The following is a 25,054-nucleotide window of genomic DNA, read 5'->3' as shown; positions in this document are numbered from 1 at the left end:
AGCCCCTCGAGCCTGCTCCGCCATTCAACAAGATCATGGCTGATCTGGCCGTGGACTCAGCTCCACCTACCCGCCCGCTCCCCATCACCCTTAATTCCCTTATTGGTTAAAAATCTATCTATCTGTGATTTGAATATATTCAATGAGCTAGCCTCAACTGCTTCCTTGGGCAGAGAATTCCACAGATTCACAACCCTCTGGGAGAAGAAATTCCTTCTCAACTCGGTTTTAAATTGGCTCCCCCATATTTTGAGGCTGTGCCCCCTAGTTCTAGTCTCCCCGACCAGTGGAAACAACCTCTCTGCCTCTATCTTGTCTATCCCTTTCATTATTTTAAATGTTTCTATAAGATCACCCCTCATCCTTCTGAACTCCAAGGAGTAAAGACCCAGTCTACTCAATCTATCATCATAAGGTAACCCCTCATCACCGGAATCAGCCTAGTGAATTGTCTCTGTACCCCCTCCAAAGCTAGTATATCCTTCCTTAAGTAAGGTGACCAAAACTGCACGCAGTACTCCAGGTGCGGCCTCACCAATACCCTGTACAGTTGCAGCAGGACCTCCCTGCTTTTGTACTCTATCCCTCTCACAATGAAGGCCAACATTCCATTCGCCTTCCTGATTACCTGCTGCACCTGCAAACTAACCTTTTGGGATTCATGCACTAGGACCCCCAGGTCCCTCTGCACCTCAGCATGTTGTAATTTCTCCCCATTCAAATAATATTCCCTTTTACTGTTTTTTTTTTCCCAAGGTGGATGACCTCACATTTTCCGACATTGTATTGCATCTGCCAAACCTGAGCCCATTCGCTTAACCGATCTAAATCTCTTTGCAGCCTCTCTGTGTCCTCTACACAACCCGCTTTCCCACTAATCTTTGTGTCATCTGCAAATTGTGTTACACTACACTCTGTCCCCTCTTCCAGGTCATCTATGTATACACACCACTAACCACCGATTTCCAATCCGAAAAGGACCCATTTATCCCGACTCTCTGCTTTCTGTAGCCATCCAATTCTCTCTCCATGCTAATACAATTCCTCTGACTCCGCGTACCTTTATCTTTTGCAGTAACCTTTTGTGTGGGGCTCAGGGCTGGTCTGAGTGCCTTGTTGCACCACAGCCTCTCAAACATCTTTTTACTCATGATGGATTGGCTAGCGCCAGTGTCCAGTTCCATGGCTACGGGTAAGACATTCAATTTTACATTTAGCATTATAGGTGGACATTTCGGCGAAAATGTGTGCACCCATGTACTTCAGCATCTGCCTCTTCTCTCTGAGGCTCGAAATTGCTTTGATCCATCATGGACCAATCTTCATCTGCCACGTGGTGGTTAGTAGGTTTTGCAGAGCTTGCAGCTCATTGTTCCACAGCTCTTGCAAACATACCCTTTGAAGCGGCATGAATAGGCTGAATGGAAGCCTCCACAATGCCAACAAGGTGTGAATTGCCTTGCATTCATCCTTTGTTGCAGACTCTGAGTCATCTGGGTCACCTGAGGCCTGCTGGCAGTTGCAGACTCGTGGTTTCTGCCCTGTACATTTCTGCTCGAAAACACAGTTCCAGTTAATTTATGAACATTGCTAGCACTTGTGTGTTGAGAGATTCTTTTGGTGTTATCACTGGTGGACATAAACGACGTGCTATCGCAATGGCCTTACTGAGGGTCGGTGTCTCTACAGTCAAAGGTTTTCGTAGGCTGGGCTCGCGGCCAGTGCCCAGTACAAAAAAGTCTCTGAGCATCTGCTCCAGGTAGCCATCAAACTCACATTGTCCTGCAAGTCGCCTTAGCTCGGCGACATAGCTCGCCACTTCCTGACCTTCAGATCGCTGGCACGTGTAGAACCGATACCTCGCCATCAGCACGCTCTCCCTTGGGTTAAGATGCTCCCGATCCAGTGTACACAGCTCCTCATACGACTTATCTGTGGGTTTCACTGGAACCAGAAGATTCTTCATGAGGCTGTTAGGTCAGTGCCCCGCAGACTGTGAGGAGGACCGCTCTCCTTTTTGCAGCGCTTCCTTCTCCGTCCAGCTCGTTGGCTACAAAGTACTGGTCTAGCCATTTGACATAGGCTTCCCAGTCCTCACCCTCCAAGAACTTCTCCAGGATGCCCACAGTTTGCTGTATCTTTGCGTTGGATTCGTATACTCGTCGCCAGTTATTGTGTTCCTAACACAGATGAGACTGCACATCGGGAGGTTAAAGTAACAGTGACCTCAGTCTTTATTAAGATACTCCAGAGTGAGGAACAGGCCTTAGGGGCCGGCTTATATACGGTGTTCCCAAGGAATGCTGGGATCCCTTGGGACTTCAGGGGATACACTCCCTGGTGGCGGAACATGGGAGTGTATGCTTTACAGATGCACAACAGAGGGAGTTCAGCGAAGGTTCACCTGACTGATTCCCGGGATGGCTGGACTGACATATGAGAAGAGACTGGATCGACTGGGCCTATATTCACTGGAGTTTAGAAGGATGAGAGGATATCTCATAGAAACACACAAAATTCTGACGGGACTGGACAGGTTAGATGCAGGAAGAATGTTTCCGATGTTGGGGAAGTGCAGAACCGGGGACACAGTCTAAGGATAAGGGGTAAGCCATTTAGGACTGAGATGAGGAGAAACTTCTTCACTCAGAGAGTTGTTAACCTGTGGAATTCCCTACCCCAGATGTTGATGCCAGTTCACTGTTTTCTTCAAGAGGCAGTTAGATTTGTCCCTTATGGCTAAAGGGATCAAGGGGTATGGAGAGAAAGCAGGAAAGGGGTACTGAGGTGAAGGATCAGCCATGATCTTATTGAATGGTGGTGCAGGCTTGAAGGGCCGAATGGCCTACTCCACCTATTTTCTATGTTTCTATGACAAGGTGCCACATGAAAAGTTGTTGCACAAGGTAAGGGTTCATGGGGTTGGGGTAATATATTAGCATGGATACAGGATTGGTTAAAGGATGGAAAATAGAGAGTAGGGATAAATGGGTCATTTTTAGGTTAGCACCTGTTACTAATGGGGTGCTGCAAGGATCAGTGCTGGGGCCTCAGCTATTTACAATCTTTGTTAATGACTTGGCTAAAGGGACCGAGTATAACGTATCCAAGTTTGCTGACGACAGAAAGCTAGGTGGGAAAGTAAGATGTGAGGACACAAGGGGGCCAAATTTCACCGTCCCCGAAGGGACGGCTACCGCGGAGTTTGGGCGGCGACCAATAAAATCGATCGGCCGCCACAGTCGGAGGATTTTCCCTCCCTGAGCCATATTCAGCTCGGTGGGGATTTGAGCGGTATGCACTTCCGCCGAAAACGGCGCAGTGAAGCCGCTGTAAAGGAGACATTCCAGCAGAGAGCTCTGCAGCGTGCGGGCCACTGGAAAGCAGCAAGGACCGGGATTTGCAGCTGCAAAAAGGTAAGCCTTTTCCAAGCGTGTTATTCGAGTCGGTGCTCGAACGGGACACTGCTGGAGTGTTGCCGTGATTGGGGCCCTTTGGCAGGGAAACCGTTTTATTAATTGTTAGTGATTTTATTGAAGATTACATCATCCACTATATTTATCTTTTAATAGTTTTATTAATTGTTTTGGTTCCATTCAACTTGCTGAGTGCTGCTCAGAGGTTTGCACATAGTTTTGTACAACTTTCAGATCTGATTCTTTAGTGGAGACCTGTGGGCTGCAGAGACCTGCTTGGCCGTGTTCACCCTGAGGATGGGAGGAGTGTTGGGAGGACGACACTTGGTCAGAAACAGGGCGACACGCAGGAGGTGGTGTCGCCATCACCACCATGCAGACAGGCAGTGGGCAAGGGAGCCATGATTCGTTCATTCTGCAACAGACCAGTGTGCCTGCCATCTTCTCCGGCCCGAATCAGGATTGCGGTTGGCTGCTTGGGGACAAAGGATATCCCCTGTCCACTTGGCTGCTCATTCCTCTGCGGAACCCCAGGACAGCTCTCGAGCATGCATACAATGATGCTCATTGTGCCACCAGGTGCATCATCGAGAAGTGCATAGGCATCCTTATGCAGAGATTCCAGTGCCTGGACCACTCTGGTGGCACCCTGCAGTACTCTCCCCAATGGGTCTCCATAATTGTCATGTTTTGCTGCATGCTGCACAACCTGGCCATCATGAGGGGATAGCCGCTGGAGGTCGAGCCAGCAGTACCACCTGAGGAGGAGGAGGAGCTTGGAGGCGTCGCCACCCTGGAAGGGCCGGGTACAGATTGGCCAGCACCCTCCTGGGTGAGTGCGTCCTCACATATATGGAGGTGCCTGATACCACCTCTGCTGTCTCCCTCCATTCATCATCATCATAGGCGGTCCCTCGCATCGAGGATGACTTACTTCCATGTCAAAAAGGGATGAGTTCACAGGTGTTTCAATGAAGGACCTAAAATTCCAGGTCAAAACAAATAAAGAAAAAACTCAAAATGACAAATTAAGTGAGTACTGTACAAATAGATAGAAATGAGATACATTAAAGATTTCACAAAATAATTGTATTATTTTTTCGAATTAGGTCTTGTAGTGTATACATTGTTATTCTACTTACTGTTAATATGTCCCCAAAGCACATTATCCCATCTCCAGCATAGCCTTGAGGGCAGGTACACTTTCGATTTTCATTCTCAATGGGCTCGCATTCAGCCTATAGATGAAAACATTTAACTTTCATTTTGTATAATATTAAATTAAATTATATTTTACAAAGGTTTTGATTAACACACATGAAATTTAGGCAGGTCAGGGTTCTAAGACTCCCAACCACAGATTTGAGGTTTCAAATCCCAAGCTCTACTTTCATTTCCATTTATCATCTCTTATTGGGTAGTTTTCTCACTTCTTGCCTGGGCGATAGATGGTGACACTGGCTTGTGTCAAATTCTGTCTGATTACGCTGCTGTGAAGCACCTTGGGACGTTTTATTATGTTAAAGGCGCTATACATAGAAACATAGAAAATAGCTGCAGGATTAGGCCATTCGGCCTTTCAAGCCTGCACCACCATTCAATATGATCATGGCTGATCATGCAACTTCAGTACTCCATTCTTGCTTTCTCTCCCTACCCCTTGATCCCTTTAGCCGTAAGGGCCACATCTAAATCCCTTTTGAATATATCTAACAAACTGGCCTCAACAACTTTCTGTGGTAGAGAATTCCACAGGTTCACAATTCTCTGAGTGAAGAAGTTTTTCCTCATCTCGGTCCTAAATGGCTTACCCCTTATCCTTAGACTGTGACCCCTGGTTCTGGACTTCCCCCAACATCGGGAACATTCTTCCTGCATCTAACCTGTCCAATCCCGTCAGAATTTTATTTGATTCTATGAAATCCCCTCTCATTCTTCTAAATTCCAGTGAATATAAGCCTAGTCGATCCAGTCTTTCTTCATATGTCAGCCCTGCCATCCCGGGAATCAGTCTGGTGAACCTTTGCTGCACTCCCTCAGATTAGGAGACCAAAACTGCACACAATATTCAAGGTGTGGTCTCACCAAGGCCCTACAGTAAGGTACAACTGCAGTAAGACCTCCCTGCTCCTATACGCAAATCCTCTCGCTATGAAGGCCAACATGCCATTTGCCTTTTTCACCGCCTGCTGTACCTGCATGCCAACTTTCAATGACCGATGTACCATGACACCCAAGTCTCATTGCACCTCCCCTTTTACTAATCTGTCACCATTCAGATAATAATCTGCCTTCCTGTTTTTGCCACCAAAGTGGATAACCTCACACGTATCCACTTTGAAGAGAGAAAGAAAAATATATGTTGAATTGGCCCAACAAAAGAAATGCTGCAGATATTTTTAAAAACGGAAGAAGTTTTCCATAGGGCTAAGTAAACCAGTTTTGGATGACAACTTCTCCTGTATTTGATTTTTTTTTTACAATTATATATTTAATGTTATTATGTGTTAATTGTACATTACCTATTCCCAAGTCCTGCAAGAGGAAAATTAAAAACAAATAACGTACATAACTCCCAGTGTCTCATTTTACAGCTTGCCACTTCACTTCAAATATAAGTGCAGAGAAATAGTCTGACGCAGTACACCCCAAACTGATATAATTGTGCAGCAGAAAAGGGTAGGAGTCTGCAGATTTATGTGCGTCAGGGTTGCTATAGAAACTAGAGATGGTCTAAAGCCATGGGAGGAAAGAGTTTTATGTAATAATGAGGGATCAGCAAATGATTTTGAATCGACAGCCCTTTTAAGGGCTTTCCACTTTTTTTTCTGCCTATTTCCATGCAACTACAAGTATAATCTCACTCTCACTGTTTTGATAAAAAATGTTTTTAAACAATTACTTGTAATCCATAGACCCTGAATGATCAATAAAGTTAGGAATGCTTTTTCTAACCTTGTATCTTGAAAAGCTCACTTTAGAGTTGAAATTGATGTCTGCATCTTTGTTGTTATGAAAAATCCTTGTGGTAGCGTTGGCATAGATAGCAATCCCTGTGTGATGTCTCATTATTGTATAAACGTACAAATACTGAATCACAGAAAGAGTCTATTGAATTTAATATATAAAACACATAACCAACTAATTAACGTCTTTGACGACTGACTCAAGCAATATTAACTCTTTAGAGAGGAGTAAATTTGAGTCATTATCACAGAACAACTTAAATGGAGAACAACCTCACTGTTCGTATCCAGTATAACAAGATGTGGCAATCCCCTGGAATTGGTATCCTTATTTAATTTTATCTTACTCCCTTAAAAAGAGTGACATTTCAAGTTGTGAATATGGCTAAAATGAAACAGAAACATAGAAAATAGGTGCAGGAGTAGGCCATTCGCCCCTTCTCATTCAATAAGATCATGGCTAATCATTCACCTCAGCACCCCTTTCCTGCTTTCTCTCCATACCCCTTGATCCCTTTGGCCGTAAAGGCCATATCTAACTCCCTCTTGAATATATCCAATGAACTGGCATCAACAACTCTCTGCGGTAAGGAATTCCACAGGTTAACAACTCTGAGTGAAAAGGTTTCTCCTCATCTCGGTCCTAAATGCCTTACCCCTTATCCTTAGACTATGTCCCCTGGTTCTGGACTTACCCAACATCGGGAACATTCTTCCTGCATCTAACCTGTCCAGTCCCGTCAGAATTTTATATGTTTCTATGAGATCCTCTTTCATCCTTCTAAACTCCAGTGAATAGAGGCCCAGTCGATCCAATCTCTCCTCATATGTCAGTCCTGCCATCCCGGAAATCAGTCTGGTGAACCTTCGCTACACTCCCTCAATAGCAAGAACGTCCTTCCTCAGATTAGGAGATCAAAACTGAACACAATATTCCAGGTGAGGCCTCATTAAGGCCCTGTACAACTGCAGTAAGACCTCCCTGCTCCTATACTCAAATCACCTAGCTATGAAAGCCAACATATCATTTGCCGCCTTCACCGCCTGCTGTACCTGCATGCCAACTTTCAATGACTGATGTACCATGACACCCAGGTCTCATTGCACCTCCCCTTTTCCTAATCTGCCGCCATTCAGATAATATTCTGCCTTCATGTTTTTGCCACCAAAGTGGATAACCTCACATTTATCCACATTATACTGCATCTGCCACTCATTTGCCCACTTACCTAACCTGTCCAAGTCACCCTGCAGCCTTTTAGTGTCCTCTTCATAGCTCACTCCACCACCCAGCTTAGTGTCATCTGCAAACTTGGAGATATTACACTCAGTTCTCTCATTCAAATCATTAATGTATATTGTAAATAGCTGGGTTCCCAGCACTGAACCCTGCAGCATCCCACTAGTCACTGCCTGCCATTCTGAAAAGGACCCAACTCTCTGCTTCCTGTCTGCCAACCAGTTCTCTATCCACTTCAGTACATTACCCCCAATACCATGTGCTTTAATTTTGCACACCAATCTCTTGTGTGGGACCTTGTCAAAAGCCTTTTGAAAGTCCAAATACACCACATCCACTGGTTCTCCCTTCTCCACTCTACCAGTTACATCCTCAAAAAATTCTAGAAGATTTGTCAAGCAGGATTTCCCTTTCATAAATCCATGCTGACTTGGACCGATCCCGTCACTGCTTTCCAAATGTGCTGCTATTTCATCTTTAATAATGGATCCCAACATTTTCCCCACTACTGATGTCAGGCTAACTGATCTATAATTACCCGTTTTCTCTCCCTCCTTTTTTAAAAAGTGGTGTTACATTAGCTACACTCCAGTCCATAGGAACTGATCCAGAGTTGATAGACTGTTGGAAAATGATCACCAATGCATCCACTTCTAGGGCCATTTCCTTAAGTACTCTGGGATGCAGACTATCAGGCCCTGGGGATTTATCGGCCTTCAATCCCATCAATTTCCCTAACACAATTTCCCGCCCAATAAGGATTTCCTTCAGTTCTTCCTCCTTACTAGACCATCGGTCCCTTAGTATTTCCGGAAGGTTATTTGTGTCTTCCTTCGTGAAGACAGAACCAAAGTATTTGTTTAACTGGTTCGCCATTTCTTTGTTCCTCATTATAAATTCACCTGAATCTGACTGCAAGGGACCTACGTTTGTCTTCACTGATCTCTTTCTCTTCACATATCTATAGAAACTTTTGCAGTCAGTTTTTATGTTCCCAGCAAGCTTCCTCTCATACTCTATTTTCCCCCTCCTAATTAAACCCTTTGTCCTCCTCTGCTGTATTATAAAATTCTCCTAGTCCTCAGATTTGCTGCTTTTTCTGGCCAATTTATATGCCTCTTCCTTGGATTTAACACTATCCCTAATTTCCCTCGTTAACCACGGTTGAGCCACCTTCCCCGTTTTATTTTTACTCCAGACTGGGATGTACAATTGTTGAAGTTCATCCATGTGATCTTTAAATGTTTGCCATTGCCTATCCACCGTCAACCCTTTAAGTATCACTCGCCAGTCTATTCTAGCCAATTCACTTCTCATACCATTGAAGTTACCTTTCCTTAAGTTCAGGACCCTAGTCTCTGAATTAACTGTGTCACTCTCCATCTTAATAAAGAATTCTACCATATTATGGTCACTCTTCCCCAAGGGGCCTCGCACAACAAGATTGCAAATTAGTCCTTTCTCATTCCACATCACCCAGTCTAGGATGGCCAGCCCTCTAGTTGGCTCCTCGACATATTGGTCTAGTAAACCATCCCTAATACACTCCAGGAAATCCTCCTCCACCGCATTGCTACCAGTTTGGTTAGCCCAATCTATATGTAGATTAAAGTCACCCATGATAACTGCTGTACCTTTATTGCACGCATCCCTAATTTCTTGTTTGATGCTCACTACTACTGTTTGGTGGTCTGTACACAACTCCCACCAGCGTTTTCTGCCCTTTGGTATTCCGTAGCTCCACCCATACCGATTCCACATCATCCAAGCTAATGTCCTTCCTTACTGTTGCATTAATTTTCTCTTCAACCAGCAACGCCACCCCACCTCCTTTTCCTTTCTGTCTATGCTTCCTAAGTGTTGAATACCCTGGATGTTGAGTTCCCAGCCTTGGTCACCCTGGAGCCATGTCTCCGTGATGCCAATTACATCATATCTGTTGACTGCTATCTGCGCAGTTAATCCGTCCACCTTATTGCGAATACTCCTCGCATTGAGGCACAGAGTCTTCAGGCTTGTCTTTTTAACACACTTTGCCCCTTTAGAATTTTGCTCTAATGTGGCCCTTTTTGCTTTTTGCCTTGGGTTTCTCTGCCCTCCACTTTTACTTTTCTTCTTTCTATCTTTTGCTTCTGCCCCCATTCTACTTTCCTCCGTCTCCCTGCATAGGTTCCCATCCCCCTGCCATATTAGTTTAACCCCTCCCCAACAGGACTAGCAAACATTCCCCTTTGGACATTGGTTCCGATCCTGCCCAGGTGCAGACCGTCCGGTTTGTACTGGTCCCACTTCCCCCAGAACTGGTTCCAATGTCCCAGGAATTTGAATCCCTCCCTTCTGCAACACTCCTCAAGCCACGTATTCATCTGAACTATCCTGCGATTCCTACTCTGACTGGCACGTGGCACTGGTAGTCTAGTCAAACCTTGTCAATGGAACAAGTAACCACCCCTCCAGCTTCACCCACCCGCAGGGAATTTTATAGGCTGGCATTGACAACGATGTTAATGTGTGTGCAGCCAGTGGTAGCGAAGGTCATCACTGCCCTCAACCTTTGGTATGCAGCTTTCTTCCAGACATCCATAGAGGACATCACAGGAGTCAGTTGCTGTGGTATACCGATGCATTAACAACACCAACTTGGATTTACATAGCGCCTTTAACACAAAAAACATCCCAAGCTTCACGGAGGTGCAATCAAACAAAATGGATGTTAAGACAAAGGAGCCGATATTAGTAGGGATCAAAGAAGTCGGTTATAAAAAAGGCCTTAAAGGAGTAGAGGGAAGTGGAGAGGTTTAGGGAGAGAATTCTAGAGCAATGAGCCTAAACGATTGCAAATGGTGGGGCAAAAGAGGACAGAATGCATAAAAGACTAGAGTCAGAGAATTTGAGGTGATGGGGCGGGGTGGGGGGATGCTGGTTGTGAGGTTGGAGGAGGTGACAGAATTAGGGAGGAGCAAGGCCATGAAGGAATTTAAACACAAGGATGAGAATTTTTAATTTAAAGCGTTGGGGGACATGGAGCCAATGTAGGTCAGGGGTCACACCAGACTCCCCACCCACCCTTTCCTTCAACGACTGTCTGTCCCACCTGTGACAGAGACTGTAATTCCTATATTGGACTGTACAGTCACCTGAGAACTCACTTTTAGAGTGGAAACAAGGCTTCCTCGATTTCGAAGGACTGCCGATGATGATCATCATCATGATGATGTAGGTCAGGGTGATGAATGAGTGGAATAAGATCTGAGCAGCAGATTTTTGGAGGAGTTTTAGGTTTATGGCCGGTGGCAGATGGGAGGACAGCCTGGATAGCATCAGAATAATCAAGTCAGGAGGTGTCAGTGACGTGGATGAGAGTTTCAGAGGCAGATGGGCTGACCTAGGGGCAGAGACGAGTGTTGTTGTGGAGATGGAAGTAGGTTGTCATTGTGATAGAGAGAATATGGGGTCAGAAGCTCAGTTTGGGATCAAATATTACAAACAGTCTGTTTCCATGCTCCTCCGCAGAGACAATGGCTGCGGTGGAGCATGGAATCTGTGGCAAGGGTATAGAGTTTGTGACGGGGCTGAATTCCCTTATATTCAATCTTCCCTATATTGAACTGCAGGAAATTGTGGCTCATCGAAGACTAAATGGTGGCCAAGCAGTGTGACAACACAGAGGCAGTGGAGGGCTGGTGGAAAGTAGATCTGAGTGTCGTCTGCACACGTATGGAAGCTGACCCCATGCCTATGGATGATGTCGCCAGGAGATGAAGAAGAGTCTAGGATCAAGGATATATCTTTGGAATACTCTGGAAGTAATGGTGTTAGGGAAAATAAACCATTGCTGGAGATGCTCTGGCTACAATCAGATGGCAGTGAGGGGAATTCCACTGAGCTGAACAATGATGGAGAGGCATTGGAGGAGGATAGTGTGGTCAGAGGTTGCAGAGAGGTTGGGGAGGATGAGATAAAATAAAGCACCATGGACGCAGTCACAGAAAATGTCATTTGTGCCTTTGTTTTGGCCATTTCAGTGCGTGGCAGGGCCAGAAACTTGATCTCAGAGATTCAATCATGAAGATGTAGGAAGGATAAGCATGGATTTGGAAAGTGACAACATTTTCAAGAACATTGGAGAGTAAACTGAGGTTGGAGATGGGGTGACATTTTGCAAGGTCAGAAAAGTTAAGGGTTGGATTTTTGAGGAGCTGGGTGATGACAACAGCTTTGAAAGCGAGAACAATATTTAAGGAGATGGTATTTATCATGTCAGTTGGCATGAGGGCCATAAAGGGAAGGGTAGTCAGCAGTTTAGTAGGAATGGGTTTAAGCGAGCAGGAGGTAGGTCTCTTCTATTCAAGCTCCCATCAGGATTTGAGCACGTAATCGAAGCTGGCAGTTTTGTGCAGTACTGCAGGAGTGCTACATTGACTGATGTGTTGTCATACAGATGAGATGTTAATCTAATGCCCTGCATTAATGTAAATCTTTCTTCCACTCATTGATTTGTACTCTGCAAGTTAGGCCTTTAAACGTAAGATCAATTGGAATGAAGATAGATTGATTTCTCATCTGATACTATACTTAGAAAGAACTTCCATTTATTTAGTGCCTTTTCACAAAAATAAACAATCAGTTAATGTGTCTTTGGTGGAGTTGATTGAGGGATAAATATTAACCAGAACAATGGATAAACTTGTTCTTGTTTATGAGTATTGTCTTTATTTAATGTACATCTTTACTAATTGAGATTTAAGTTCTTCATCCAAATAGGTCCTCCATTGCCATGTGATACACTTGCCTTAGATTGGAGTACTTTTTAAAGTTGAGAAGCCCAGTCTGTGACATACATGGAAATGGGCTTTCCTACATTTTTATTGTGCCATTGTACAGATGTTTTGCAAATTTCATAGCTCAATTAAATATTTTTCACTTATACCTGTTTGCAGTTCGCTGTTGAGAAATATAAAAAGGAGTTTTATTACCGGTGCGCTATGCTCAGCTGGGTTTCTTTTGTTCTCATTATTGAATTTAGAATGCACAAATTCATCTGCAGTAACATCGTGTGTCGCCACCATCAGAAATAAGAACAGTTGACTATTTTCAAAAAGAGGGAAATACGGGTTGCTGAATGACAGTTGCTTAATTAACATTTCATTGATCTAGTGTTCATTTGAATGACCTCATCACCTTTAATTTACAGTTGTAAAAGTAACGAGAGACATTCAATTCTGAAAATGTATAGGGCTCTGTTGGGTTTCAGTCAATGAGAATCAGAAGTCTTGGGTTAAAAATCATCCTTCTCTAGCGCACATGGTATCTCCTAGACATTGTATTCATAAAATTCTCATTGAAAAAATTCCAGTTTCTCTATGCCAGCAGCAAGCAATTATGTGTGAATCACTGATGAGAACCCACCCACTAGCTTGTCTATAAGGTTGTGTGTATGTGCACAGAAAGACAATCGGATATGGCATTGCTCAATGGTTAATATTGTATAAGAACATAGGAGCAGTAGTAGGCCATTTGACCCCTCGAGCCTGCTCCGCCATTTAATAAGATCATGGTTGATCTGATCGTGGACTCAGTTCCACTTCCCTGCCCGCTCCCCAGAACCCTTTATTCCATTATCACTCAAAAATCTGTGCATCTCAACCTTAAATATATTCAATGACTCAGCCTCCAAAGCTCTCTGGGGCAGAGAATTCCACAGATCTACAACCCTCCGAGAGAATAAATTCCTCCTCATCTCAGTTTTAAATGGGCGGCATCTTATTCTGAGACTATGCCCCCTAGTTTTAGTTTCCCCTATGAGTGGAAATATCCTCTCTGCATCCACCTTGTTGAGCCCCCTCATTATCTTATATGTTTCGATCAGATCATCTCATTCTTCTGAACTCCAATGAGTATAGTCCCAATCTACTCAACCTATCTTCATAAGTCAACCCCTTCATCTCCTCATCCTAGTGAACCTTCTCTGAACAGCCTCCAAAGCAAGTATATCCTTCCTTAAATACGGAGACCAAAACTGCACGCAGTACTCTACGTGTGGCCTCACCAATACCCTGTACAGTTATAGCAGGACTTCTCTGCTTTTATATTCTATCCCTCTTGCAATAAAGGCTAACATTCCATTTGCCTTCCTGATTACTTGCTGTACCTGCTTACTAACTTTTTGTATTTTATGCACAAGGACCCCCAGGTACCTCTGTACTGAAGCACTTTGCAATTTTTTTCCATTTGAATTATAATTTGCTTTTCTATTTTTTTCTGCCAACGTGGATAACCTCACATTTCCCACATTATACTCCATCAGCCAAATTTTTGCCCACTCACGTAGCCTGTCTCTATCCCTTTGCAGATTTTTTGTGACCTCCTCACAATTTGCTTTCCCACTGTTAAATTTCTAAATCTCTGGCATTAAATTTGACAGTGATACAATTATTTTAAAACAATTGGAACAGTTGATTAAATAAACACACACATGCTCATCCACCTTAGTTACAACAGATACAATGAGGTTATAATAAAGAGTGATATACGTTACTTCCCTTTGGCTGGCTAGTTCAGGAGAGAGTGAAAAGTCTTTGGCTGAAGTCTTTATACCTCTCAAAGCCATTGTCCCTCTGAAAGCCTCAGACTTGGACCTTGGTTCCAGGGCAGTTCCTATTGGCTCTCCTCACACATGTGATTGCCTGGCCTGGCTCAGCCATCTCTTGATTAGTTTAAATGGCTTTCCAATACACAAAACCCATGCGGCAGCTCTGTGGGCTTCCATTTTGTTTCTTTCAAAACTCAGCTCATACTGGCAACCTGTGGGCTTTCATTTGGTTTCAACACAAACAGGCCTTTCCGTACAACCTACACTTTTAACATTTATACATACACAGAATCAATTTTAATCATTAATAACCACCCATCTTTGTATCATCAGCAAACTTGCCTACATTACACTTGGTCCCTTCATCCAATTCATTAATATAGATTGTAAATAGTTGAGGCCCCAGCACCGATCCCTGCGGCACCCTGCTAGTTACTGTTTGCCAACCGGAAAATCACCCATTTATCCCGACTCTCTGTTTTCTGTTAGTAAGTCAATCCTCTATCCATGCTAATATATTACCCCCAACCCCGTAAACTTTTATCTTGTGCAGTAACCTCTTATATAGCACCTTATAGAATGCTTTCTGGAAATCCAAACACACCACATCCACTGCTTCCCCCTTATCCACCCTGCTTGTTACATCCTCAAAGAACTCCAGCAAATTTGTCAAACATGATTTCCCTTTCATGACTCTGCTTGATTGAATTATGCTTTTCCAGATGTCCTGCTGCTGCTTCCTTAATAATGGACTCCAGCTTTTTCCCAACGACAGATGTTCGGCTAACTGGTCTATAGCTTCCTGCTTTCTGTCTGCCTCCTTTTCTAAATAGGGGCGTTACATTTGCGGTTTTCCAATCCACTGGGACCTCCCCGGAATCCAGGGAATTTTGGTAGATTACAACTAATGCATCCACTATCTCTGCAGCCACTTTTTAGGAATAGAAAATGCAATAAAAATAATTAATTTGAGAAAGTACGGTACTTTGTAAGACTAATTTTCCATAAAATCTAACAATTTAAATCACTATGTTCATCAGAGTTTTAAAATATCAACTAATATATATAACTAAGAGTTTCTCCTGATGAATGAAATAGTTCAATTCTTTATCTCTGCACTGAAATGCAGCATTTGTGTAGAAGCAAAATATTTATAATTTGAGCTAGTTGGTTTTCATAGGTGATTTGTACTTGGATTAGCTAAATTTAGGATCATTTTATATAGAAGCAAAGATCTGTGGCATCTATTCAGTTATGTAGGTAACCTGTTGTTTTTAATTCGTCGGAGAATGAGCCCTAACCTAAATAATCTGAAACCTGGTACTTCAAGTGAGACATTGACTGTAGCTATATGTCTTCCTTGAAAGTCTTTGACAAGTAATTTTAAGTAGGGTACTGGATGAGTCATTTTCTATTTGGTGTCTGATTGTATGATGAATCATGCATTCGCATCCTAAATTATTCAGTTTTTTTGGTTTATATTGTCAAAGGGAGAAGAGTAGTTTAATCATCATGGGTACTTGCAGTTGGTTTAATTGACACCTATGATGCAGCCTTAAGAAACCACCTGAACCACCCACTCTTGAATCACAGACGTCAGTCTTACGCAGAAAAGCATTTGCTTATGATAGCTGCTTCTTACTCAGCTGTCTTTACTAGCAGGGATTTTGTCTGTGAGTCTGCATCTCAGCTTTATTTTTTGCTTCATTCCACTATTCCTCTACTTGAAGCATTATACAATCATCACTGAGTGTCTTAGAATTACATAGGAAGAAGTTTTTGTGTGTTGAAAATTTACTGTCATAATGAAGTACATAGAAGGTATGTATAACCATTGGAAAGCGACCATATAAAATCTGTAACAGCATAGGTAATAAGTTACTGAGCTACGTAAATGTCATATTTCATACTGTAGTAACCAAATATTACTTTACCTCATCCTAGTCAAACAGACTAAAGTAAACCAAATCAAGTTAAATCTACAAATTTTACTTTCCTGAATGCTGTTTGCTATGTTCTTGAGTTCTTCTGGGTATTCGCAACTTTATACTTAAAAATGCAGAAGTTTAACTTTCCTAACTCAGTATTGTACACTGAATGTAGTTAAAGTAGTTTTAATCTTTTGGAAGGTTAGGTAACTTAATGGGATTAAATTCAATGTTGTGTGAGTATAAAGAGGTTGTATCTAAAAATGTGTGTTTTCAAATCTTATGATTTTGTGGTTTTAGCAAATGTTGCTAGATAATTTAGATATTCTAACATTTATATGGGGTAGAAATTCGACTTGGACGGTGGTGCAAAGCGGATGATATTGGATTAACCGCCCGTTATACGCAGCACCTGACATTCAGCTACATTGCATTCAATAGAACTGAATATCTGGCACTGAGTATAATGGCGGCCAAAAAAATAGCGGCCGTTTTGCGCCACCGTCTGAGGCAAATTTCTACCCCGGTGCCTTTAAACTGCACCTCCTTCTGACAATATTAATGCATTATTGCAAGCAAGGGAGCTGCAATTACACTGTCTACTTGCATTGCTATGCAGTGGGAGAAGGTAAAATTCTGACTAACCAATTTATTCTGCTTGAGAAGAGTTGATGGGACTGTCAGTTATTTTCAATGAGTAAAAACAAAAAGGTGGTTTACAGAGTTCTAAAAAATAATTTAACAACAACTTGCAATTATATAGCACCTTTAATGTGGAAGAATATCCCAAGGCACTTCACAGAGTGTAATCAGACAATGAATGCCAAGCCAAAGAAGGAGATATTCAGAGGGGTAACTAAATGTTTGGTGGGTTGTAAGGAGGGTCTAAAAGTAGGAGAGTGAGGGGGAGAGGCGGAGAGATTAGGGCCTAGACAGTTGAAGATATGATTGCTAATGATGGACGAAAGGCGTACGGATGCACAAGAGACCAGAGTTAGGGAAATGCAGTTTTCAGATAGTTGTAGGGGCTGGAGAAGGTTAGAGAGATAGGGAGAGGCAAAGCCATGAAAGAACTTAAACACAAGGATGAGATGTTAAAATTTGAGGCATTGGGGGACCAGGAGCCAGAGTCGGTCAGCGAGCATGGTGGTGATGGATGAACAGGACTTAGTGCGGATTAAGATATGGGGCAGCAGAGTTTTGGATGAGCTGAAGTTTATGGAGAGTGAAGAATGGAAGGCTGGTCAGCAAAGCATTGGAATAGTTGAGTCTGGAGTTAACAAAGGCACGGATGAGGATTTTGGCTGCAGATGGGCTGGGTGATGTCACAAAGGTGAAAGTTGACTTCCTTTGTGATTATGGAGTCAGAAGCTCAGCTTGGGTCAAATAGGATGCTTAGGTTTGGCTTGGTGGGCAAGGAGAAGTGAGAATGTGGCAGTGGCAGCTGAACTGACAATCTCAATCTTCATGACAAAGAAGTCCATGAACTCTTTGCACTTGTTATTGGAGGCGAGGGTGGATGGGCAGGGGAGAGAGACTGTTAGTGGAGAAAAGAAGCTGGGTGTTATCTTTACCTTCCAGGATGATCCTGTAGAAGTGAGCGGTTTTAGCCAAGAAACGCAAGGCCCGATGGTGCTTGATGTGGTCCAGCCACAGCTGTGATGAATGGCTAAACTAATTGTGCACCAGATACGCTCAAGTCTGCGCCCCTTGGACTTGATGGAGCAAAGATTGGAGCCATACTCGGGGAAAGACCAGGGTGAGAGAGAGAGAGAGGGTGTTGGGGTTATTTTTGTGAACGGGTGAAAACAGGTGCTAAATAAGACACGCCTGTTTGAAAGTCTGGTTTCAGCTCGCAATTTTGGTCCTAATTGCTGATTACCATAATTTGAACTTGCCGAGAGGTACTAAAATGGACATCTGCACTCAAGTATTGAATAGATGCAATTTTCGTGGCGCAGTATATGTGGGCTCCACGCACCCGCTTCCACTGAAGGTGTGGTGTCGACTGGCTGACCTACAGCGGCAGCTTTCAGGATGACTCGGGGACCGGGTGAGATGACACATAGGTTCTTGGACATGACAGTGAAGGTCCTGGAGGAGGTCCAGAGGAGGAGAGGTGCCCTGTACTCACAGCAGGTAAGGAGCCTGGCCTCATGTTCTCTTCCCTTTCCTTGTCCAGTCCAAGGGGGACCCCTAGCAAGATGCCCATGACCAAGCACTCCACTTCTGGTGATTCCTTTAAGGTGTCCAATAAGGTAGAGTGGCACAGCACTTACTCTTTTTAGGTAAAGTCATCAGACAATATCCAGAATAAAGGTGAAGTCTTGTCAAAATGTCCCAGAAAGTCTCCTGATGTGTTTCAAAAGTCCTCTTCAAAACTCCAGCAGCAAGTGAATAGTAAAAGGCGATATACATTTAAGTAGCGTTTACATCCAATCAGCTGGTTGCTATTGGGAGAGGGTGTTAGATCAAGTGCTAGCCACCAAAATGCTGTGCAGCCTCGTTAATGAGCACTAGCAGGCAATTTAAGTGCCAATCAGCCCCTTAACGATCCTCTGGGCAGCCGTTCCTAACGCAAGCTTCAACTCCTTTACCAAGACGACATCTTGCACTAACCGTGGGCTAATCCAGCGTTTCAGCACAAGACCCTATTTTGGCTACCTCGGAGGCTCAATAGCGCCTGAATTATAAAGATTTTAGGTAGCCTGAGTAAAGGTAGCACCAACTTCATACTCCATTTTACTAGCTGCATGCTGAAAATGTCTGAAGGGAAAGCAGTGCCAAAGGTGCGATGTAAGGAAAGTATTGAATGGAGACATATTTTATTTTAATAGATAGGGTACAATGAATAATAATACAACTTTGTTATCTTATTATTAGTTAACACTATTTTTCTGGAATCTTCATAATGCACTCAATAAGCCTTTGTTTACATGGTGAAACAAATCTCAAGTGCCTGTTTACCCAAAATATTAGTGAATTGATTAAAGCTCTTGTGAGAATGAAACTATTATTCATGTTATCAATTTACAGTGAAATTCCGAGGAATATACTTCCATTATTCAGCCCAGATTGAGCAGGCCAAAGCATCTTATAAACTAGCTGAGCACTAAATTGGAAAATTTTCTCTGTGAACAATGTGTAGTGAAACTGTAAATATGTTTATAAATTTTGCAATTTTGTTGTGCATGACACATAGAGGGAATCATCCTCATTAGAGTCATAAATGCCTAATCTCTGCATAGCAATTGCTTCTCTTGATCATATATTGAAAGTATTTATTGAATTTTATCCAGCGAAAAGAGTCCATTTTGCGATCAATTTTTTGCAAATATGAGATTCATCTTTATTTTGCATTCTGAAATAAAGAACTCATTTCTGGATTAAAGGTTTTTTGACTAACACTTGAAATTAATGTAAAAAATGCAGCAATTTTAATTTGAGTTGATTAGTGTATTGTACCCAAAATTAAACCTGTACCTATCCCAGTTTCATCAAATTCACAGGCAGTAATTGCTCGGTGGCTAACTTTACTGTGCGAGTCATGCATATCAGGAAGATTCCAGGTTCAGTCCCGAGTCTGTGCTGAATTATTTAATCTGAGCCCAGCAGTGCTGAGAATACCATGCTTGGCCTCAGCATTCCAAATCTAGTGAGGGGGTAGCTTGAACTGGGTTGTTGCGGTTAATTACTATTGGGTGAGCCCTCCTGTAGGTGTGTATGTTTGAATGCTAGATGAGGATAGAATCAGGCTTGACTGACGGCCTCCCTGCTTAAGAGGTACACTTACACTTACTGCCTAGGCTCACATATGGAAGAATGGTTGCATGGATAGTCTCTGCTGGCAAAAAGTGCCATTTGCCATTGTGACATATCTTCAGGACGCAAGAGGGATAAAGCAAGAAAACCAGAAGAAAACAAATTATTGAACTGAGTTTGTTAGATTCAATGAATTACTGGACTATCATGTACACATATTGCACAACTTATGAAATATTCATTTATTTTAATAAGTAGTTTATATTTCAGAAGTCTGTTTTATGAATGAAATTAATTATACCTTCTATTACTTGCCAATTGCATCCATTAGTGTGTTCATGTTTGTTTTGGTTAATTATATTGGTGAATAAAATTAATTGTTTTGTATTTGTAACTCCAATAATGAAACTCAGCTGACAGCTTGACATTTGATTGGCAATATTTGCATAGTTTGAATCTGAAAATGGCTTCTTTCAAATGGTGTGACTGCAATGTCTTATGTTGTCAGTGGCAGAAAGAGCAATCATATAGTATCTCTCAGAAATATCTATATACAGAGAATGATTTTGAACAGAAATATAGCAGCCATTTTATTCTGTGAAAGATACCAGAGACAAGCAACAAGATGAGTGTTTAGTTAATTTGTTTTTTGGAGATGTTGATTAAGAGATGACTTTTGGAAAGGACACCAGGGATCCCCTTGCATTTTTTCAAAATGTTACAAAGAACAGGGCATTGGTTTAACATCTCAGCTGACAGCTTAGGCAGCACCTTTGACAATGCAGCAGTCCCCCAGTACTGTACCTCGAGGGTCCCCTCTTCCTTTTCTTTATCTACATGCAACATCGGCACAGATGGGGTTAGCTTTCACATGTACAATGCTGATATCCAGCTCTACCTCTTCCCCACTCCTATTTTGTCTCAACCACCTTGGTGCTACCAGACTGTTTGTCCAACATCAAATCCTGGTTAATCACAGCTTCTTCTAGCTCAATATTGGGAAGACTGAAGCCATTGCATCTGCCATAAACTCCACTCCCTTGCCACTAACTGCTCCCCTTCTCAGGCTGAACTGAACTATTTGCAATATTAATGTCCTTTTTGACCTTGAGATGAGCATTCTCTTCCTCTGTTTTTGAGGTTCCTGTGCATCTCCCCTCCCTTCAACCTACCATTAATAGCAGAGCTTTCAACCACCTCAATTATGCTCATTGGAACTTCCTCTATAAACATATCTATTTCTGCATCTCTCGCTCTACTTTTTACAATACCTCCTCAAAACCTATCTCTTCAACCTAGCCTTTAGTCACCTCTCCCTTCTTAGCTCACAATCCATTTTCATATGCCTATTTGTGACACACCATGGGACATTTTCTACATTAAAGGTACTATATAACTGCATGGTTGGCATTGTTGCAGCATGGGTTATGTGGTCGATTCCGTAAGGGGCTTGAATCCACAACCATTTGACTTATAGGCAAGACTATCAGCTGCGCCAAACTGAAAGATCCTTATATTGCAGAAACACAATAATCTGAAATATATATTACATGCTCCACAAATATTTGTAATAAATATTTTTGCCTTGGCGCTAAATTCTACACATCTTACAAATATTTCAACATCTCCATACACTTTAGAATTGAAGTATATTATGGGAATTTATTGATTTTAATTTGTAAAAAGTGTAATTAGCCAAATTAAAAAATTATACCCTTCCAAAAGGTGATTAATTAGCATACCCTGACATCTATTGGCACATATCCAGTGGAGGACCTATTGTGGGAAACTTAGGCATGTATAAGAATGAAAAAGACCATTGCAGTCTATTTGCCCTGTCCCAGTATCTAGGAAATATATTCCATGACAGCTGTCATACTCTATCAAATTTTTTTCCAGTTACTTATCCAATGCTCTCTTAAATTTGTTGCTGCATTCAGCCCCACTGCCTCTCTTAACTGTCAGTTCCATACATTATGTGATGTATCAGAGGACAGTTCTACAGTAGCATTTATTCATTACTAAAATTTACCTTGATTATTTGCCCATTATAAGACATTTGAGGCCAAAATGGCATCTTCGAGCAAAGGAAAGAATGAGGATAGTGGATTTCTGTGGAGGATTGTGTTCAATTATATGGAATGTTTTTAGTGAAATAAAAATCAAAAGGGATATTTAGTGGAAATGAAAGGAAAAATTTCCCACACCCATTTAAAAAAAACTAACAAAGTTTGTAAATAATGAAGTGCACCAAAGATAGTAGTGTGCTAGAGCATCAGTGCGCACTGCTGTGGAGAGGTGGAAGGCAACTCGATACTTGGGGCTCAGTTTTCCCCAATTATCTGCACCGTTTTTTTGGAATCAATTAAAATCTCCAAGTTTCCCCAAAATTTCTGCACCAGCGTAATTCACTTCGGTACGATTTTTTTAGGCTACGATTTTTTAACCTCATTGGGGGGGCGTAACCTGCCACCCATGCCAATTCTGGTTATTTATGCAAGTTTGGCCAACTGCGATTTTTCTTAAGACAGCATATGTGTCCGCTCTGGAAAAACCTTCTGGGCAGTTAACAAAATCAGCTCAGGTAAGAGAATCAGCGCAGAAGATCCAGTTCCAAGGTCGGGACAGCATCGGCAGAGAGGGAGAAAGAGTGGATAATTATAACCTCTGTTGTTCCGACTCTAATCCGTTGATTTATCTGCAGATTCCTCTTCTATTTATGGGTTCTGTAGTACAACTCCATTTCTGTTACAATCTCCTTTTTATCTTTAATCTCTAATGAATCGAATGCACCTCAATTTGCATAAAACTCATATATATTTAGAATGCCATTGAATCTGAGAGATGTCCACACTCCCCAATTGCCACTAATACAAAAGCAAAATACGACCGATGCTGGAAACCTGAAATAAAAACAGAAAATGCTGGAAATACTCAGCAGGTCAGGCAGCATCTCTGGAGAGAGAAACAGAGTTAACGTTTCAAATTGATGACCCTTCGTCAGAATGTCGACCTGAAACGTTAACTCCATTTTTCCAGTATTTTCTGTTTTTATTTTCAATTGCCACTGCCTATTGTATTGACAGTTATATTACTCAGTGCATCAAGTTTATGTGACCTTACAGATATTTCTTCTTTTAGTGAATGGAACCCCTGGTAGCCAGCTTTCTACTCCACGTTCCACCAAGACGCCAAGCCCATCGCCAACCAGCCCAGGCAGCCTACGCAAACAGAAGGTGAGATAATATATTCTAATTACCTTTAGAGAGGCTCGACTGGTCAAAGCAATTAATCATCAAAAAGGTAGCAATACTGAAGAAATCTGACAGTTATTTCAGAGGGACTCATTAACTGCAAGTGAACTGCTCTCGGGGAGAAAAACAGCTTTTCATACACATTGGCATTAAAAACACTGTGACATTTGTGTCAAACAAAAAGCAAAACCATTCGATATCAGAGAAAGCAGCTTTTTGTAGTTGTGTATCATAAAAAGGCAAGTCCCTCAGCCATAAATACGACAATACAAATTGTTTGTGCTAAAAGGAAAGGCACAGTATTCCTCAGAGACCAGTAGTTCAGTGTAATGGTTTTAATTAGTATTCTTATTGATTATTATTGCACCTTAATAATGTAAATGCTTTAGGCATTGTAGCCAAGAGTATCAACAAATGCAAAGATTTAGTATAAGCTTGATTTATTTATTTTTTCTTTTTAAAAAAAAAATCATTATATCTGCCTTCTGTCATAGTTCTGGTATGCTGCCTGGCAACAAGCTCAGCTGCACCATAGTCAATCCTTTTTTTCTCTTCTGCTCTTAAACCTGAATGAATGCACAAAAAACATTTATTGCATGTGCAGCTGAGATTTCTTTATAATCATTCTGATACAGAACAGCATTTTTTTTAAAGGGAAAAACTCAAAGATTTCTTCTTTTTCTAAATGCCATGCATACAACTGTTTATTGTACTATAAAAAAACCTTTCTGCATTTGCGGTAATTTTTCTCCGCTTTTAAGGCAAGGCATCTGATGCTGCAAAGACCTAGTCTGCTGTTTTTTTCAGAACTGTTAAAATGAGTTAAGCACTTACTGATGGTAGTTTAAGGTAGAGAAGAGAGTTTGACAGTCCAATCACTTGGGGGTCAAAATTCCTCTTTTTGCTAATTCTAGCGTATAAAGTGCATGTCACAGAATACTTTTTCACTTGGATTAGAAGATATAGGAATGTTACCCACTTAAAAGAATTGGGATCACTTGTAACCTGATCAAGTGTCATAGAGGATGGGTGGCATACCGATGGTGAGTCTGCAGTCAGAGATATCCAGCAACTCGACACCATGGCTGACCAATATGTTTCTTACCAGTTTTCATCACTGATAATATGCTTCACTTTGGTGAACTATAGTATCCCACCCAATAGATACTGAGTTCCCATTAAAAGAGTAAGTTGAGGGTTAACGGAATGTAACCTTTCATTCGGCACAATAGAAAAGGAAAAAAATAATTTAAAAGGTTGTGTACAATACTGTACTCATCTCACAGGGCCTCTACCTCCCCCTCTCTATGGGTGATTCAGATTTTGTGGGAGACTTGATGTAGAGAGACAATGGAGCAAAATGTCAGGGGCTTGTTATATAATAGAACATTTAACTATTGTTATACTTTTACATTTTCAGTTTTTTTCCCCTAATTATTACTGAAAATGGATTGAAACTGGGAAAAAGAATGAAATTTAGGGTTCAACCTATTATTCATATCCCTTTCAATTAGGCGATGACCACATAATCGGGAAATAAAGAGCTGGTATCGGTAAAAGTGACTTTGAAGCTGTTGAATTGTTGTAAAAACCAAATTGGTTCACTACTGTCCTTTAGGGAAGGAAATCTGCCACCCTTATCCAATCTGGCTTATACGTGACTCCAGTCCCACACCAATGTGCTTGATTGTTAATTACATAGTTAGCCACTTGGTTGAATCAAACTACTACAAAGAGAATTACAGCGGTTCAAAATGAAGGCCCACCACCATTTTGGGCAACTCGGGATGGGCAATAAATACAGCCTTGCCAGCAATTTCACACCCCGAGAATGAATAAAAAATAATAATAAAGAGGGTTTCTTCTTAATGTCCCTTATTCTTCAGTTAGTTATGG

General features: G+C 41.9%; 1 protein-coding gene across 4 annotated transcripts in view; it reads left to right on the top strand.

The window, feature by feature from the left end:
* The window catches only part of dclk1a (doublecortin-like kinase 1a), a 448,638-nt gene that overhangs the window by 318,960 nt on the left and 104,624 nt on the right, over positions 1-25,054 (top strand). For all 4 annotated transcript variants that reach the window (XM_070891561.1, XM_070891563.1, XM_070891562.1 and 1 more), the window contains one exon: positions 23,046-23,140. In XM_070891561.1, coding sequence (XP_070747662.1) covers positions 23,046-23,140 — 95 coding nt within the window. The remainder of the gene's footprint in view (positions 1-23,045; positions 23,141-25,054) is intronic.

Source organism: Pristiophorus japonicus, chromosome 10 (assembly GCF_044704955.1).
Source record: "Pristiophorus japonicus isolate sPriJap1 chromosome 10, sPriJap1.hap1, whole genome shotgun sequence".
NCBI lineage: Eukaryota > Metazoa > Chordata > Chondrichthyes > Pristiophoridae > Pristiophorus > Pristiophorus japonicus.
This window is presented reverse-complemented; position numbering and strand designations above follow the sequence as displayed.